The sequence below is a fragment of the Onychostruthus taczanowskii genome, unplaced genomic scaffold (genome assembly GCF_017590055.1).
Source record: "Onychostruthus taczanowskii isolate IOZ18803 unplaced genomic scaffold, ASM1759005v1 scaffold5, whole genome shotgun sequence".
NCBI classification, from domain to species: Eukaryota; Metazoa; Chordata; class Aves; order Passeriformes; family Passeridae; genus Onychostruthus; species Onychostruthus taczanowskii.
In genome coordinates this window covers 12,378,492-12,394,058 of record NW_024502568.1, presented here as the reverse complement: position 1 = coordinate 12,394,058, position 15,567 = coordinate 12,378,492, and the positions used below count along the sequence as shown (strand labels likewise).

The window sequence follows — 15,567 nt, the reverse complement described above, 5'->3', positions numbered from 1 at the left end:
CTATTGACTGTTCAGTAAAGCCATCAATTCACAAAAGTTTTCTCCATCTTAAAACTTACTTTAGAATGATCATTTTAATATTATATTCTGTGACAGAAGAGCTTGTATAAGAGTGTAACATATGAGTTAATTTGGCCCTACGTATCCCATAATGGGCACTTTATGAAATATGAACTTCTCTATCTGTGATATATTATCTTTTCCTTGAAATATGGCTAATTACTGTCATTCATTAGAGATGAGACATTTGAGTATCATTTCTTGTGTCACATTGACTTCAAGTTGCTTATGATTTCATTAAACTAGTGACAGGGAATTTCTGAATACAAATTTTAGAAGATTCACTATGTACCTCATAATTATTAATGCACTGTCTTAACTGACATTTCCAGCTAAGGAAGAGGGTACCAATACCAACACTTTATAACTTCAGTGTCACATTCATTGTGGATTAAAATATCTGTAGAAGTAGATGAGTATCTGCATTAGGAAGATCACGTTACAGACAGAGGACAGTTTCTGTCTGCAGGTTCAAGTATTTGTATACAACACTGTGGATTCACTTTCCAAGTTAGCCACTCCTCCAATTTCAAAAGCTGTTTTAGATCACATACTCAAGGGTTTTCTCCCAGAAAACAGATACAACAATCACACAAGGAGTTCTGTTTGTAAATTCTGTCATAGCACAACCAACTATAAAATTGTTTGTTCTGAATTTTACTCCCAAGGACAGGACTGCAGTGTGAACATGCTTGAAAGTTTAGGAGATGCATTACATTATTTACAACTACAAGTTAACGTATCACAAAGATTGTCATTGAACGTGGTTTATCTGTTGGAAGAGTTGAAATGAAGAGATGTTGATTACAAGGATATTGCTACAGTAGAGCTCAGACTCCATAACCACATCTGTTGTGAAAGCAGTTAAAGCATATTTTTATCACACTGACTCTTCTGTTCATGTGCTTTAGTAATCTAATATGCTTAGGACAAAGGTATTTGGGATGATTCACTCTACAACACCTGGGAGCTCACAATTCCATCACCTCTCTTGGAAAACCAGAGCCATTACTAAGATACATTCACACATCTGAATAATATCAGCTGTATCAATTACATTTGTAACACACCTGTTGACCTAAAAAACACTGCCTAGACTCTCACAGACTGAAATGTATCAATAAATCACTTAAAGATGATGATGCCTTTATGATGGAATTGAGACTTCTTAATTAGTCAGATGAATGAACTCATTCCAAAAAGAAGGTACCATCTATTTACAGAAAATTTTATTACAATTAAGAAGAGGGGTCAGGATATTTCAGAGAAGATAGTAGCAAAGAAATACCAGGATGCCCTTAAAAGAGATGATTTTTAACACTGGGCTCTCTTAAAATGCAGCTGTCCAACACAAATACGAAGACTATAATTGACATAATATCAAGAAAAGAAGAAGAAAAAAGAAAAATGAAACAAAATCACGTGTAGAAAAAAAATTTATTTACTCTTTGTAATAGGCACCTGAAATCTACTTTCTCTTTAGCGCCTTCTTTGAAGAACTAAAAGAGGATTACCAATTTGTACAGTATCAAAAGAAGCTTTAGTATAGTACCCCTTATCTTTAAATTGAACTCCAGCCAAGGCATCTTGCATTAAAAAAGAAAAAAAAGAAACTTTTCCTTCCCTACCCATATCGGGGATGCTTTCTGTGATCAATTATTGCTCCACACACAAAGTTCTTCTGCAAATTTCATGTTTATTTGGCTCTGAGCTTCAGTAAACTTTTCTGGGCTGGTATCATTTTGAACTGTGCCTAGTTTACCACAAAACTTGCAAAACTAAAAAAAAAAATTGAAAAACCCCCCCCACCCCAAACTTATCTCACTATACAAATAACTCATAACTCCAAACTGTGTCTTGTAACTGCACATGCACTGCCAAAATCTAAACACATTTTTAAAAAAACACTGTATAGTACACAAAGGTACACTACTAAAATATAAAGTCCAGGAAAAAAGGAAAGGAATTTAGGGGCTGGCATAAGAGAAAAACTTGGGAAATATTTCTTACCAGTATCAGGAGAAACAGACACTGAGACTCTTACATGATGCTACTGAAGGAAGTGCCTTTATAGCAGTTCTTTGATTAAATTAACATTGAAACTTCTCCAGCTCTTGCAAGAACTTTACAGCTAACTTTTTTACACACACAAAAAAAAGAACCTGAAATCCTGAGCAACACAGATTTTGGGTTTTACATCTGGTTGAGTTAGTAGAGAAATGAGCTGGGGAATTAAATTGGATACAGACAAGTCCCCAGGAACAGCAGGAATACTGGGAACTGAGCAATGTCATTGAGAAAATGCTGTCATCTTTGACTGGCTGTGGTAATTAAGGGAAATTCCTGATCTCTATGAAAAGGCAAGAGTTACACACATCTTTAAGAAAGGCAAGGAGGAAGACCTGGGGAAAGTCAGACTGCTTAACCCAACATGCTCCCCACCATGCCTGGGAAGAAAGACTATGAAGGAAATCCCCCTAAAAGCCCAGTCCAGGCATGTGAAGGACAAGCATTTGACAAGGAATAGCCAGCACGGATTTGTGAAAGACAAAGTTTGCCCCACAGACCTGGTACATTTTGGTAATGGTATGACAGACTCAGAGGAAGACAAGGCTGGATGGTGTTAATCAGCAAGACTCTCAAAAAAAAATCTTCCATTGTATCTTTGCAAACAAAACAGTGAGATAGAGGTGGCCTAAGCATTAGAAGAAAAGTCTGGCAGTAAGGGATTTGTTCATTCTTAAAAGGAGAAACCTAAGTTGGGGACTTTTGCTGACTCTGATAATTACATCTTTTTCTCACAAGGATGAGAAAATAGGCAGTAGAAAGAAATTTCAAGAAGGGAGATTTTGGTGAGATATTAGTAAAGGCTTGTCACTGAGAGCTGCTAAACGTTTGAACAGGACCCCGTGAGTTTGCAGAACCGGCTTCCTTAATAATATTCATAACGCCATCAAACAGGACCCTAAACAATCTCCCCATAGAGGGGGATCAAGTGTTTGGCTCCTCCCCAGTATCTTTGACTGATGTATGACTACAGAAGGTTCCTTCCAAGCTAAATTATCTATGATTCTATTGTGCATGATGAATGCTATTTTCTAAAAATTAGATTTACTGCCGAATTCAAATTCAGTAAGTGAAAATATTGAATTTCAGCTTAACATGAGCTCTCCTAACAAGGATCAGTTCCTTGGTCCTATTAATGCAAAGTCTCTAAAACAACTAATGAGAAGATGATCTCTAGTGCCATAAATACACAGCTAACAAACAGCTGCATTTGTCTGTCAGAAGTGCTTACCTTGTAACAACCTCAATGATCATGATGCTAGAACAGAATTGTGCTCAGAGAAGATCTGCCTACTAGAGAAAAGCTGGTTAGTTAAAGATGGACAGACAGGTGAGCAGGGGGAAGCATGTGGAAGACCCTACAATTACACAGATGTACCATGCAATGATCAATTATAACCCATTGTACAGAAGAGCTTTTGAATTTCTCCGTCAGTCCTAGCTCTCATTAACCACTTCTGAATAATGCTTTCTCCTTAAGCACTTCTGTATAATGCTTTCTGACTTTCCCAGCTGATTTAAAATTGTTGCCCCACATAATGAGTTGATTGCACTACTTTCACCTCTTAATAGCAGCTTCAGTTCTATGATACACTTGGACATTTTAAGTCCTTTGAAAAACTGTCTGAAACAGAGTAATAGAGCACACCTCAGCAGCAAGGGCTATTACAGAGATTGCTGCAGAAACATCAGCTCTACCCTTTGCTTTCTGTGCTGGCTTTCTAAAGAATATAAATTCAAGGTTTTAGATCTTATCCTCAAGATACTCAGTAGCTAAGATGGCATATCTAAAACACTGCCTAAAGTCTGTAATCAAACCTTTTTCTATTTTTTCCCCAATCTTGCACAGTAGGACTTTTTGGAACAAAGCCAATTCCAAGTATTACAAGATATATAAGTTTTTTGGATTAGATCAATAATGTTACTGAAATATTAGCTGGTTGGCAGACTTTCACAAACTCCCCTATCATTTATCCCAAATCCTAGACAAGTTTCTCTGACTTTGCCCTCTCACATAAATTCAAGCCCAAATGTATGTGTAAAAAAAAAACCAAACCCAAAGCATGATATCACACACTAAAGCACTGGATTTCTGCCATTTCCAGCTGTGGGCAGTGCACGTGTACCTACATTGTCTGAAAACTCCTTTCCGTTCTCTTACTTCCTTTTCACCTTGAGTTATTACATTTTCACAGAATTAAAAGTTGTTAATGAGACAGACATCCGTGTTACTTTACTTAAATACTTCTTTAGCTATTTATTTTGCAAAGTAGTTGCAAACCAGTTATAAACTGTTGCTAGATCAAAATATGCTGCACATTGCTGCCATTTCAATGAATATTGCTCATTAAAGTGTCCTAATAGAATGAAGAGAGATGCTCTAACTATTCTGGAGAAAAAAATAAAATCAAATATTCAGATTGTAGCTGCTCTTCTACCATTTAATTACAGCAGGAAATGGGAAAACTAAAACATTTTTTTCAATTTAAAAAATATATTTCTGCAATTCCTCTGTATTAAACCATACACACAAATCCACTATTCCTCAATAAACCATCAAAGTAAGTAGAGTATTTCATTACTTTCCTTTTAATGGTGCACTGGAAAATCTATATTGTGCTGCATTAGGACCTGGTGCAACTCTACCTTGAATTCAACAAGTGAGTGATGGCAGAATGCAATTCAAATAGCATTCATGATCAGTGCCTGAAGGTACACAGAAGTACGTGACAGTTGGCTTGGAGATTATTTTTTATGTTTATCTGACTTAATTTATAAGAAAGTGGTAATATATATATATATAGATAGATAGATATAGATATAGATGTGTAAATTCAAAATTTCCTTCATAAAAAATAAATGACCAAGAAAGACACACTTTACAGCATCCATATGCCCAGAGGGAAATGATCTCACTAGATCTCACTGCCAAAGTCATGTCAGTGACTCTTGGTGTATTTAGTGGTGATCTTAAAGATCGTTCTGCATTTATGTGCTCAGTGCTGCAAAACATAAATTCTATTTGTGAGTCATTGGATAATGCTCTTTTCTGCACATAAAGTGACATTTAAACACATTCAGAAGGGTATGTTTTGTTCCTTCTGATTCCTACAACTTGAAATTTTTCTCAATATAAAATAAATTGCTTGCCTATTTTCCAACAGCCCACTGACTTTTCCTTTAATAACCAATAAGTTGTTTGTAGAAAAGAATAACTATTTATTAACTACAGCTGGTTCAATATTTGTACATCATTTTTAAAGGCCTAAACAGTTGAAACAAGAAGGTGACAGCAAGTACCTCTGTAAACTTTCTAGTCTCTTACTGAAAGCTGGATAATAAAGATAAGAAAAAGGTCATTTTGCCAAGGATATAGTACAAGGAATGGCACTGAGAAAGGCAAAATTCTACTTTAAATAAAAATCTAGTAAGATTAATATATACCAAAGATGAAAAAAGGGAAAATTTCATTTCTTATGTATCTGTTAAAAACTTTACTGCTTCACACTAATGAACAATAATATTTTTACAGTCTTTTATAGGAAGCTCTAACAGATTTGTTATATCTGGAAGTGATCACATATCACAAATACTGCTGATTTTTTGAAGGAGATAACCCTGATACAGACTCACTGTTCTTCCCAATTTCACTGCAGTCTAACTGCCTTTTAAACTTCTACTTTACTGCAGTGTTTACTTTGTTGCAGTGTACCATTCATAATCTTTTGATTTTCAGAAGAAATGGTCCAAGGAGAAGGTTACTTCAGTACCATTAAAGAATCCTACTATTGAGCTGTAAATCCTGATGGAACCCACTCATTTTTCAAATTCCAATATTTTGCTGTTTTTTTTCTGTTACGAAAAAATAATTCTTCAGCTTATTACTGAAATCAACACCTTATACAATGATTCTACCTCTGCTTTGCTAAAGCCAGTGAATGGAATCCACAACCTATAACTCACAAACCAGCCTCATGATTTGAAAATTTGAGTCACTCACACCAAAGTTCTCCAGTCAAGTGTCTGCAAGCACTCACACCTTCCTGAGCCATCAGTGGAAAAGCAGAAACTGTCTCTCACAATATGCAGGGAGGGGAAATGAGATGACTTTTCTACAGCACAGGAAGGACATGGACCTGTTAGAGTGGATCCAGAGGAGGGCCACCAAAATTTCCAGAGAGAAGGAACACCTCTCCTGTGAGAAAAGGCTGAGAGAGTTCTGATTGTTCAGTCTGGGGAAGAGAAGGTTCTGGGGACAAGAGCTGATAAGAGACACAGGGACAAACTTTTTAATAGGGCACGTAGTGACAGTGACAGACAGCAGAACAGTGGGGGCTCATAGCCTACCTAAAAACTAAAAAGCTTCAACATTTTTCTTGAAATTGAGCCACCATACAACCAGAAATTGAAGAATTATGATGTCCAACGCACAGCAGACAGAACCAGGTAGTAAAGAGTCTGCTGGGTTGAATAGTCATGGGAAACGGATGTGTTGGATGGCACATGGGATGGCTCTCTGAAGTCTGGGTGAGGTTTGAGTCATCCAGGGCAGGGGTCTTCTATGCAAATAATTCACATTCACTTCAGGCACAAACCCAGTTTGATAGATGGTGCAGAACGATAAAACTTTAGTGAAAAGTAGCATAACTTCAGTATTGCCTGACATACAGGTTGCCAAGTTTTGTGAAGAAAAGCCCAGGCAGTGCTCTTGCCTTGTGTCTGCTGCAGTTTCAATGGTATTGTTGGAAGGTAGAACTGAACCTTGAGTAGAGAGCTGGAAACAAGCATGAAGGCAAAGTCTCTGAATTAGAGCTAAGGATTACAAGTTGCCAAACATCAAAGAGCACCCTTGAATACCCCATTCTACCTGGAAACATGGGAAATGGCTGATGAAAAGCTATAGTTTCTGTACCTATTTCTTCTCCTCTTTCCTTTCAGACAGAAATACCCTACTTAAAGATAAGGAATAGCTTCTGGTTTAAAACCAAAAGAGGTACTATGAAAATACACATAACCACAAAGAGCAGCCAGTCAGAGAATGGCATGTGCAAATCAGGTGTACAGAAAGGTCCAGTAAACAGAGAAATATTCCCATCTATGTGTTTTTTAGTTATTCTGACAGCATAACTCTTTCCATGCTTTGGTATGTTCAGTTTAAATAATTCTGGAAATCTCATTCTCATGGATTTCATATCCAAAGGCAAGATTTCCATGACCAAGCCTTATTCAAGGAGAACCCTAAGGGTACTTAAAAATATAAGTACATAAAATTGCTTTGCATTTGCTGAATTTTGTACCTGTCTACTCTATGAAATAAGATGTTGCAAAAATTGAATTTATTAAAAGGTAGAATGTTATTATTCATAACATCTACAGAAACATATAAACACTTCTGCTTTAAAACAATCAGAACAATTACTTTGATACTCTGGATTTGCAATTATGCATAATACATTGATTTAAGAGTTCTATTCATAGCATGCCAATACCACTGAAACACCTACACTTTGTCTGTAAGCCAAAACTCCTCTAATTGAGCATGAAATTTCTTCGCAATTTTGTTCAACACAAATCACATATTTTTATCCAAACAATTTCTGTAATCATCTGATTATGCAGTACATGTGCCAAATACACTTTGTGAAGTGGAAAGATATATTTTTATCAAAAAAACTACACAAAATCAGGTTCTCAGAACTAATTGCGAATTTACAGATCCTACAGTTCATGAGGTAATAAGCAAAGGCTTTGCTCTCGTGCTAGGGTGAAATATTAGGAAATCAACCTCCATCTAGACAAACCTCCTCTACATTATGTCTAAGGTTTTCTCACAACACCTGTTTGCCCATGAGGACAGAAATAAAGAAGCAAAGAAAAGAACATAGGGATTTAAAATATTTTTTTTGCATGTTTAGAGACTGGGTACACTTTAGAACAGATATAGACTTTTAAAAAACTTGAAGTTAAGGACTCAAGCAAAACATCAACAGGTTTTGAGGTGTTAGTGTATATTTTAGGAATAAACACACACACACAAATATGGTCTGTATGAAAAAAAATGTGTCTTACTCCAGGCAACATTTCTCAGGTTATTTTTAGTTTTCCCATATGCCAGAGAAGAAAAATGCTACTCAGAAATCTTAAAATATTGCTAATGCAATTCTGTGCAACAAATTGAACATCTATACATTTTACATTGATTTAGTATACACAACACACACAAGAATTATAGCTGTGACCAGTATGCATGAGCAGCTAGGTGAGGTATTTGTTCTGAATCTTAGGCTCAGAACACTCACTCATTTCTAGACACACTTTTTGGTGAAGCAACAAAAATCTTACACAAACGTAAAGTTACCTAACTGGGCAGAGCAACCCTGTTGTGTGTAACCACTGCATGAGGAGCAAAATAGAGTGAAATCTAAACATCTTATTTCATGACAAATGTCATAGAAGGAAGGAGGTGGTGCAAACCAAACAAGCATTTGCTTGGGGTAAATGCTTTTCTCTAGTGAAGAACCACCAGATGTGAATTTTGGTGATATAACATCCCTTGCACATAATATCACAAAAAAAACCACACAATGTGAAGCAATCTTTTACAAAGAAGGAAAAATGCTGGAAAGTAGGGTTTAACATAAAGTGACTCCATAGCTCAGGAGAAAGTTTTCTGGATGAACAGTACTGAGGGAGGGGCAGAGAAGGCAGTGAGCCATCAAGGTGGAAGTGTAGCACAAAATAATGGAGTTCTTGAGGTAGTGGACAGCAAATTTAACATGATCTTTGAGCAATACAGAAAAGCAGAAAATGTGATCCAATACAGATTCTCCTCTTCAGTGTCAGGTGTGACATCTGACTACATTTCTCTGAGATGTAGTGTCTAAGACGCATGGATTTTGAAAGACTATAAAAATGGCAATGCACTTGTTAAGGAAAACAAAGAATTACATCACCAATACAGACTTCAAGGAGAATATTGAAGCTATTCCAGACAGGATGGAGATCATGTTTGGCAGACCTACAGACAGGGAAAGGCTGAGGTCAGAAATTACTTAACAGTTTCTGATCTTGAGAGAAAATGAAGGATGTAAGTCAATGAATAAAACAGCAAAAGTGAAAAGAAGGGTCATAAATATTCAGTAACAGAAAACTAACATTGCAGTGAAGGTAATTAAGGTGTTCAAACAACAGAAATGGAACATTTTCAGAGAGTCTGAAGAAGGAAGAGCTAGGGAACAATCAGAATAATAATAAAGACAGAGCTGAAAGGAGGCATCTAATGCACCTATGATACATGGTACCTGAGAAATATTTGTCCATCCTGCTCTAAAAAGCTTCCAATAAAAGCAATTCCATCACCTCCCCAGGCAATTGCTTTCAGTGATTCAGCTTTATTATGAGAAGCTTTTCCTGATACCTTCTTAAACCTTCCCTACTACAATTTAAGTCCATTACACCTCTGCCACCTGCAGCAACCAAGGAAGATTTTGCCCTCCTGATTGCTGTTTACCTTTTGCATATCTCCAAGTTATTACTTGGACTCCTTTAAATAGCCTACTCCAATTTCCTTGACTTTTCACTGCAGTTATAATTTTTATGTCTCTGATTGCTCACATTGTTCTCATCTAGATTCTCTTGCCCCTGGTCCCTCTTGAGCCACAGAGAGCAGCTCAAGACTGTGACATGAGTTTTCAGTAGGCAAGAAGTGCAACTAAAATGACCTTTGATAGTTCCTGTTGCCAAATACATGTTGCCTTTATGGTCACTGGAAAATCATTCGAGGGAAAATTTCACCATTATCTAAAATAAATTATCACTCTGATACTGAGACTAATATTAGGAACTGAGCATATCAAGAGGAAAGCAGATGCTCTGTACCAAGGAGTTGGGAATAGCCTGTTCCTTGGCTTTAGACATTATGTCATCAACACAATGCATGTGCAATGCTGATGAAGCATGCAACTAGGTGAATTTTGTTCAAAATAAGGTAAGCTGCGTTTTCAAAAAATTACTCACTGTAATTTATCTTATATAATTAGTCATCTTATATAATTAGTCAAATTATACAAGAAACTGAATGTACCTTAATTAGATTTATTTGTAAACCAGGCTAAAAAATCTCCTTATTGGCAAGAGAAGCCAGCAGCACAACTTATTAATATGTACTACAATTCCTTAAAAGTCCACAAGTCTCTACTACAGGATTTTGATGTGTTTTGATAAGTCACTCTACTTTTCAGCAGCCATTCTTTGTATAAAATGTATAAAAAAGCTGCTTGTGTCACACCTTCCAATTATTTACTCAAACAAATGACAAATAATGGCCAATTTTTGCTCCTTACTTATCAAAAGTGCCTGAAATTCAAAACTTATCAAATGCATCATACATATTACTCACTATAAAACATTATTTGCTAGAGAAACAAACAAAAATTTTATTGGAAATTCAAAATTTTTGACATTGTCCTACCTTGTCAAAAGCAGAGGATGGTCTAATATCTATGACAACTCTAGGGAAAATGCAGCAATTTAACAGCAAAATGACTGAAAGATCTACTGCATGCTTTTCTACAGAAATAATTATGAAATAACATTGATTTGAAAAAAAAAATCCAAGTAATACCACAAATGGATGATCATCACAGCAGTAAATCTGTACTTGGTCCTTCTGCAGGCAATAACATGCCTGTCTTTACTGCAGCAGATGCAGCACAGTAAGATGCTGATATTCAGAGTCTTAGCATGACCAGACATGAAGTGTTTGTTTACAGTAGTGTCTACCTTATCTTACCTAAAGAAATCATCTGTCCCCATTTCCAAAAGAAAAATACCCAGACATTAGGCAAAGAGGAAAAAAAAAATGTTTTACTTCTCAATTAATACATAGATTAACTGAAATGACTGTCAGCAGCACAGCAGAAGAAACTCTTCAAAAGTGATTTACATTTTAGGGAAAAAATTTTTGCCTAAAGGAGGTTTAGAATATGAAGATAGCCTAAATGATTTAGCTTTTAGTATATACTGGGAAGAAAAAAGCAACCAAGTCTGGAAATAGCTCAGATGTCTGGAAAAAAGAAATGAAAGGAATAAAAAACATTGTAACATTGAGGGCACTGAGTGCCAAGAAGCTCAGCAATGAGCATCTATTGATCTATGATACTACTTTGATTTTTTTTTATGATTGTGGTACTGAAAAAAATTATGGTGGTATCACAAAACAGCTAATATTCTCAAACTCTCTGGACAGGGTGCTTTTGCTGTTTTCTGGCTCTGCTCTTAGCAGCCTGTGCTATGTGCTACTGCTGGCAAGGGGCCCTTGGGAATTCTCTCTCCTTTTTCCCCTCCCTTGGCTCACCAGTGACTTCAGCAGAGCTGCACTGGACTGTTCCCCTCTTGGGATCCAGAGGGTTTCTGGAAACCTTCCAGACTTCCCTTCCCCTCCTCCACCACAGTAACTTTGGATTGCTCTTGTTCTGCCCAGGAGGGAGTGTTCCTGCCTCCTGCTCCTTCCCTGCAAGGGCTCACCCAGACCTCATCGCCTCCATCAGTGCAGTGGAAGTCATTACAGAAGCAAATGAAGATGCAGATCAGGACTAGCATGGGTTAAATATCATTAATACCATGGCACAGCAGGAGTGGGTGTTGCTTGGTACATTTAGAATTGGGATAACATCCCAATTAACATCCTATCAGTAGCATTAGGAAGGCAGTGGTTGGTGTCATACAGGAAAGAAAGAGGGCAAGGGAAAAATGAAGTCTGCTTTTGTTTGTGTTAAGTTTAAACTGACAATAAAACATTGAAGAGTTGTAATAAAGCCAACATGACAGAGTAGAAAACAAGATGAGGCTTGTTCATGTAAAAGGTGGCCTGAGGAAGTAAAAACTGATAAATAATATTGTTTAAATGGGTAAGAACAAAGGCTATTGCCAATGCCTAAAAACCCACTCAGACAGGGAAGAGGAGGAATATGATGCAAATTGAAGTTTTTTGAAGGAGTTAATATGGAGATACTGTCATTTTGTTGTCAAAACATTAAGAAAGATAGACTGATTGATGGATACTCCAACAACAAAGTTCAACTCTCCTCTGTAGTTAAATCTGTTCAAATTGCTGCTAGCTGAAAATAGACCCAAACAGTAACAGTTGTATTGTAAGTATCTAAACTAGGCAAGCATTTTATGTGCAGTATTTATACTCTTGGAGTTTTTATCTTTTCTGAACACTGGGTAAAATGTGCCTTACTATTGCAAACTAAGCCTCTCCAGTGATACATCTGCTATGAATATTTACAAATAAATGTAAAATATAGCTGCTATGGATATTTACAAATAAATGTAAAATACAGATGTTAACCAAACTGCAAGTATCCTGGCATTACCATGTGGAGCCACATGAACACTGCCATATACCAGAGCATCAGTATTGATGTAGAGCTCCAGCTGTACAAAACCACCACCACACGAGGCAGGTGACCTTAATGAACAGCAGCTTTACTGTGCAGCTGAGTGGGAGACTTGCAGCAATGTCTGGAAGAGTTCAGTGACATTACCCAGTGCCCAAAGGGGCCACGGATCAATGTGGTGTCACTGGAAGTGTCAGAGTTATTCCAATGTCAATAGAAGTGTAACAACAATGTCCAAAGTATCAGGGAGTAACACACGATGCCAATAAAAGTGTGAAGAGAGGGAATGCAGTGCACCATCATCAAAACTGGAGCCCCTGGTATATCAGTGCAAGATCTCTGCAATGCCAGCAGAACATTTTGAACTTACCCTATATTCTCATTTTTTCACAAAAGATCTCTGGCTTTCAGCCTCCCAATCGGCTTCAGATATGACAAGATTATTAATGTAGGTTAATGATTCTAAATTAATACAACAAAATGAGGTTCACAGCTATTTCATATTATTCTTTTCTTAAACATTGCATCCTGGAAATGTGTGAGCTGGATTGCCCTCAGTCCAAAAGAGCCGAATATGAAAAACAGAATGGCAACTAAAACTTTTAGTGTACTTTCACAAAGAAGCTTAATACAGCCCCTTTATTTTTACAGAATATATACCAAAGGACAAACAATGCTTGAATCACATTCATTTAATCCTCAGCACAATACTTTTTTAGAGATAGATCAGTATAATTCCAAGGAAATTTTGAATGGAGTTCATTCTGTGTATAACTATGTATTAATTAAGAAAAAAACCACTATGGATGCTGAATTCTAAACAATTGCTAGAAAATGCTTGGCTAGGAGAAAAAGAAGGTAATAAAAACCATAAAATATAATTAAGATATTTTAGGATCTACCTCTTTTAGTGCTAAATAAAAAACATGAGAAAAAATGTAGCAATTAAGTTGTGATTAAACTTTAGAAGTTTACTTCTAAAGTTTAATTAAATAATCAGTATGTACAAAATTAGAGTATGGATGCCTCATTGTCCCTTCACTGCCTCCATTTGAAAAGAAAACAGAAAAAAAATTCTCAGATACAGTGCAGAGACAATGAAATCACACTGCAAAAAAATTAACTTTTAACTGCAGTGTAATGTATCCTCAGCTCGGGGAGCTGGAGAGGTCTTCTGCTCCAAGATAAGAGGAGACAGAAGTAAGGTGGTTTTGGGGAAGAATGTGAGGGGTTTAGTATTAGGTCAGAAAATAACACAGCTTCTTCAAAGAGATACATCATTTTTATTCACCACCCATTCCAAATATTTAAATTGTGACTGTAAGAACAATTGGGATGACTTTCTGTTCAACTGCAGGACAGAGCACCTCACTTTGATAAGTACTCAAGAGCTGAATCTTTTTCTTTCTGCTATGTTTTTGTTTTTCACAGCACTCATTCCCCATGAACCTTGGAGCTCTGACAGATGGTATTTAACCTTCCACTGAGATTGGTTATTGAGGAGAGTAAGAGAAGCTTTGAATTTAAGAAGAATTGGCAGCAATGAAGAGTACAATCCTGAAAGATTTCAGAGCTAGCACACCTTGTACCCAGGCCCCACCATAAATAGGCTGTAGTAATAACTGTAAACACAATATTGTAACTAAAGTTAAAGGAGTAGAGGAGTAGATCATCTCCCAAAATCTAAACCTAGATTAGATATTAATTATTATCCACATATTGTAATTTTCCCTCCATTTTCAGGTAAAACTTTCAGAATCCATTTCATGCATTATTACACCATTCCAATATTATATTGCTTTACATATTACTATTTCTTTTCCAATGTACTGCAATTGCAATAAAAGAATGCAGTAATGTTGCCATCTCCTACAAACAAAACCATGCAGTACAGTTTGTATACTTTCAACCTCCGTGTATAAAACAACACTGAATTTTTACTCTAAGGTGCTTTAGTTAGGTTGTTTGTTGTAATGTCTGTTAATTAAGATAGATGTTAACTAGATGGCACTGTGTACTTGAAGGACTGAGCATGACATTTGCTGCTGACTCCAGCCAGAGTCCTGCATTCCTTCAGCTCACATCCATCACAACAGGACTGCCAGGTGAGCTGCCTGTCACCCCAGCCCAGGCTAATGGATTCTCCAGTGGTTTTAGGTACAGTTTATGTCATGAGATTAAAACTCTGTGCCTTAGAAATGACACAACACACATAGCTGAGGCTTGTCAGCTCCAGGTAATCAGATGCTGCTTGGTTTCAGAAGCAGATGCAGATGAGACTGGCAATATAAATATGCAAATCACAATGGTCCCTTGTCAGCACCACTGTTCCTACCTCTAATGGCCCTCGTAGAAAGTCTGTTTGCTCAGCTCCTACTTCCAGTGCTACATCGACAGAAGCAAAGGGGCGGCTGGCCATCTGCTGTCGCTCCCGCATAAGTTGCTGATGAGGAAAAAATGATGTTTTAACAAAACATTAAAAAATGCACCAGATATCAGTCTGCCCTACTATACCTCCCATTAAAACATAAGAATGCAAACAGCATGCATACAGCCACTTTTGTGATATCAAAGTGAGAAAGTTATACTAAATCATAATCATCACCATCTATATTTACTCGAGAAACAAGCACAGAAGGTTGTGATGCCTACAAACGGCCTTTTAGCTTGAACTCTGACAAACTTTCCAAATGAAAGCTTCCCTAACTGACTGTTCTCTCTAAATAACTGCTATTTGTGTAAGTTACAAGCAAATAAAGGAACTGGTTGGTAAAAATAGTTGAAGTCTAATTCCACTGATAATGCATGCATTAGAACACCTGCCAAAAACAAGTCCACTTGGCTTTCAAATTTTCATATTTCACAACTAAGCCAGATGGAGTTAATAGTGTCAGCACTCAATTTTATGCAGGATCTTTTCTGCAGTTACTTTCATATGAAGAATTATGTGCCAGGATTGGGAACTCTGCACCATTATATTAAAATACACTCAGCTATGCTCACAGAGCTTGTATAATCCCTTCCAATCATACCAGTG

General features: G+C 36.8%; 1 protein-coding gene across 3 annotated transcripts in view; it reads right to left on the bottom strand.

Annotated features, from left to right (window-relative positions):
- Positions 1 to 15,567, bottom strand: part of ATRNL1 (attractin like 1) — a 431,595-nt gene that overhangs the window by 101,459 nt on the left and 314,569 nt on the right. For 2 of the 3 annotated variants that reach the window (XM_041415479.1, XM_041415480.1), the window contains exon 27: positions 14,866 to 14,973. The exons of the other annotated variant lie outside the window; for it this stretch is intronic. In XM_041415479.1, the coding sequence (XP_041271413.1) occupies positions 14,866 to 14,973 (108 nt within the window). The remainder of the gene's footprint in view (positions 1 to 14,865; positions 14,974 to 15,567) is intronic. 3 annotated transcript variants of the gene reach the window in all.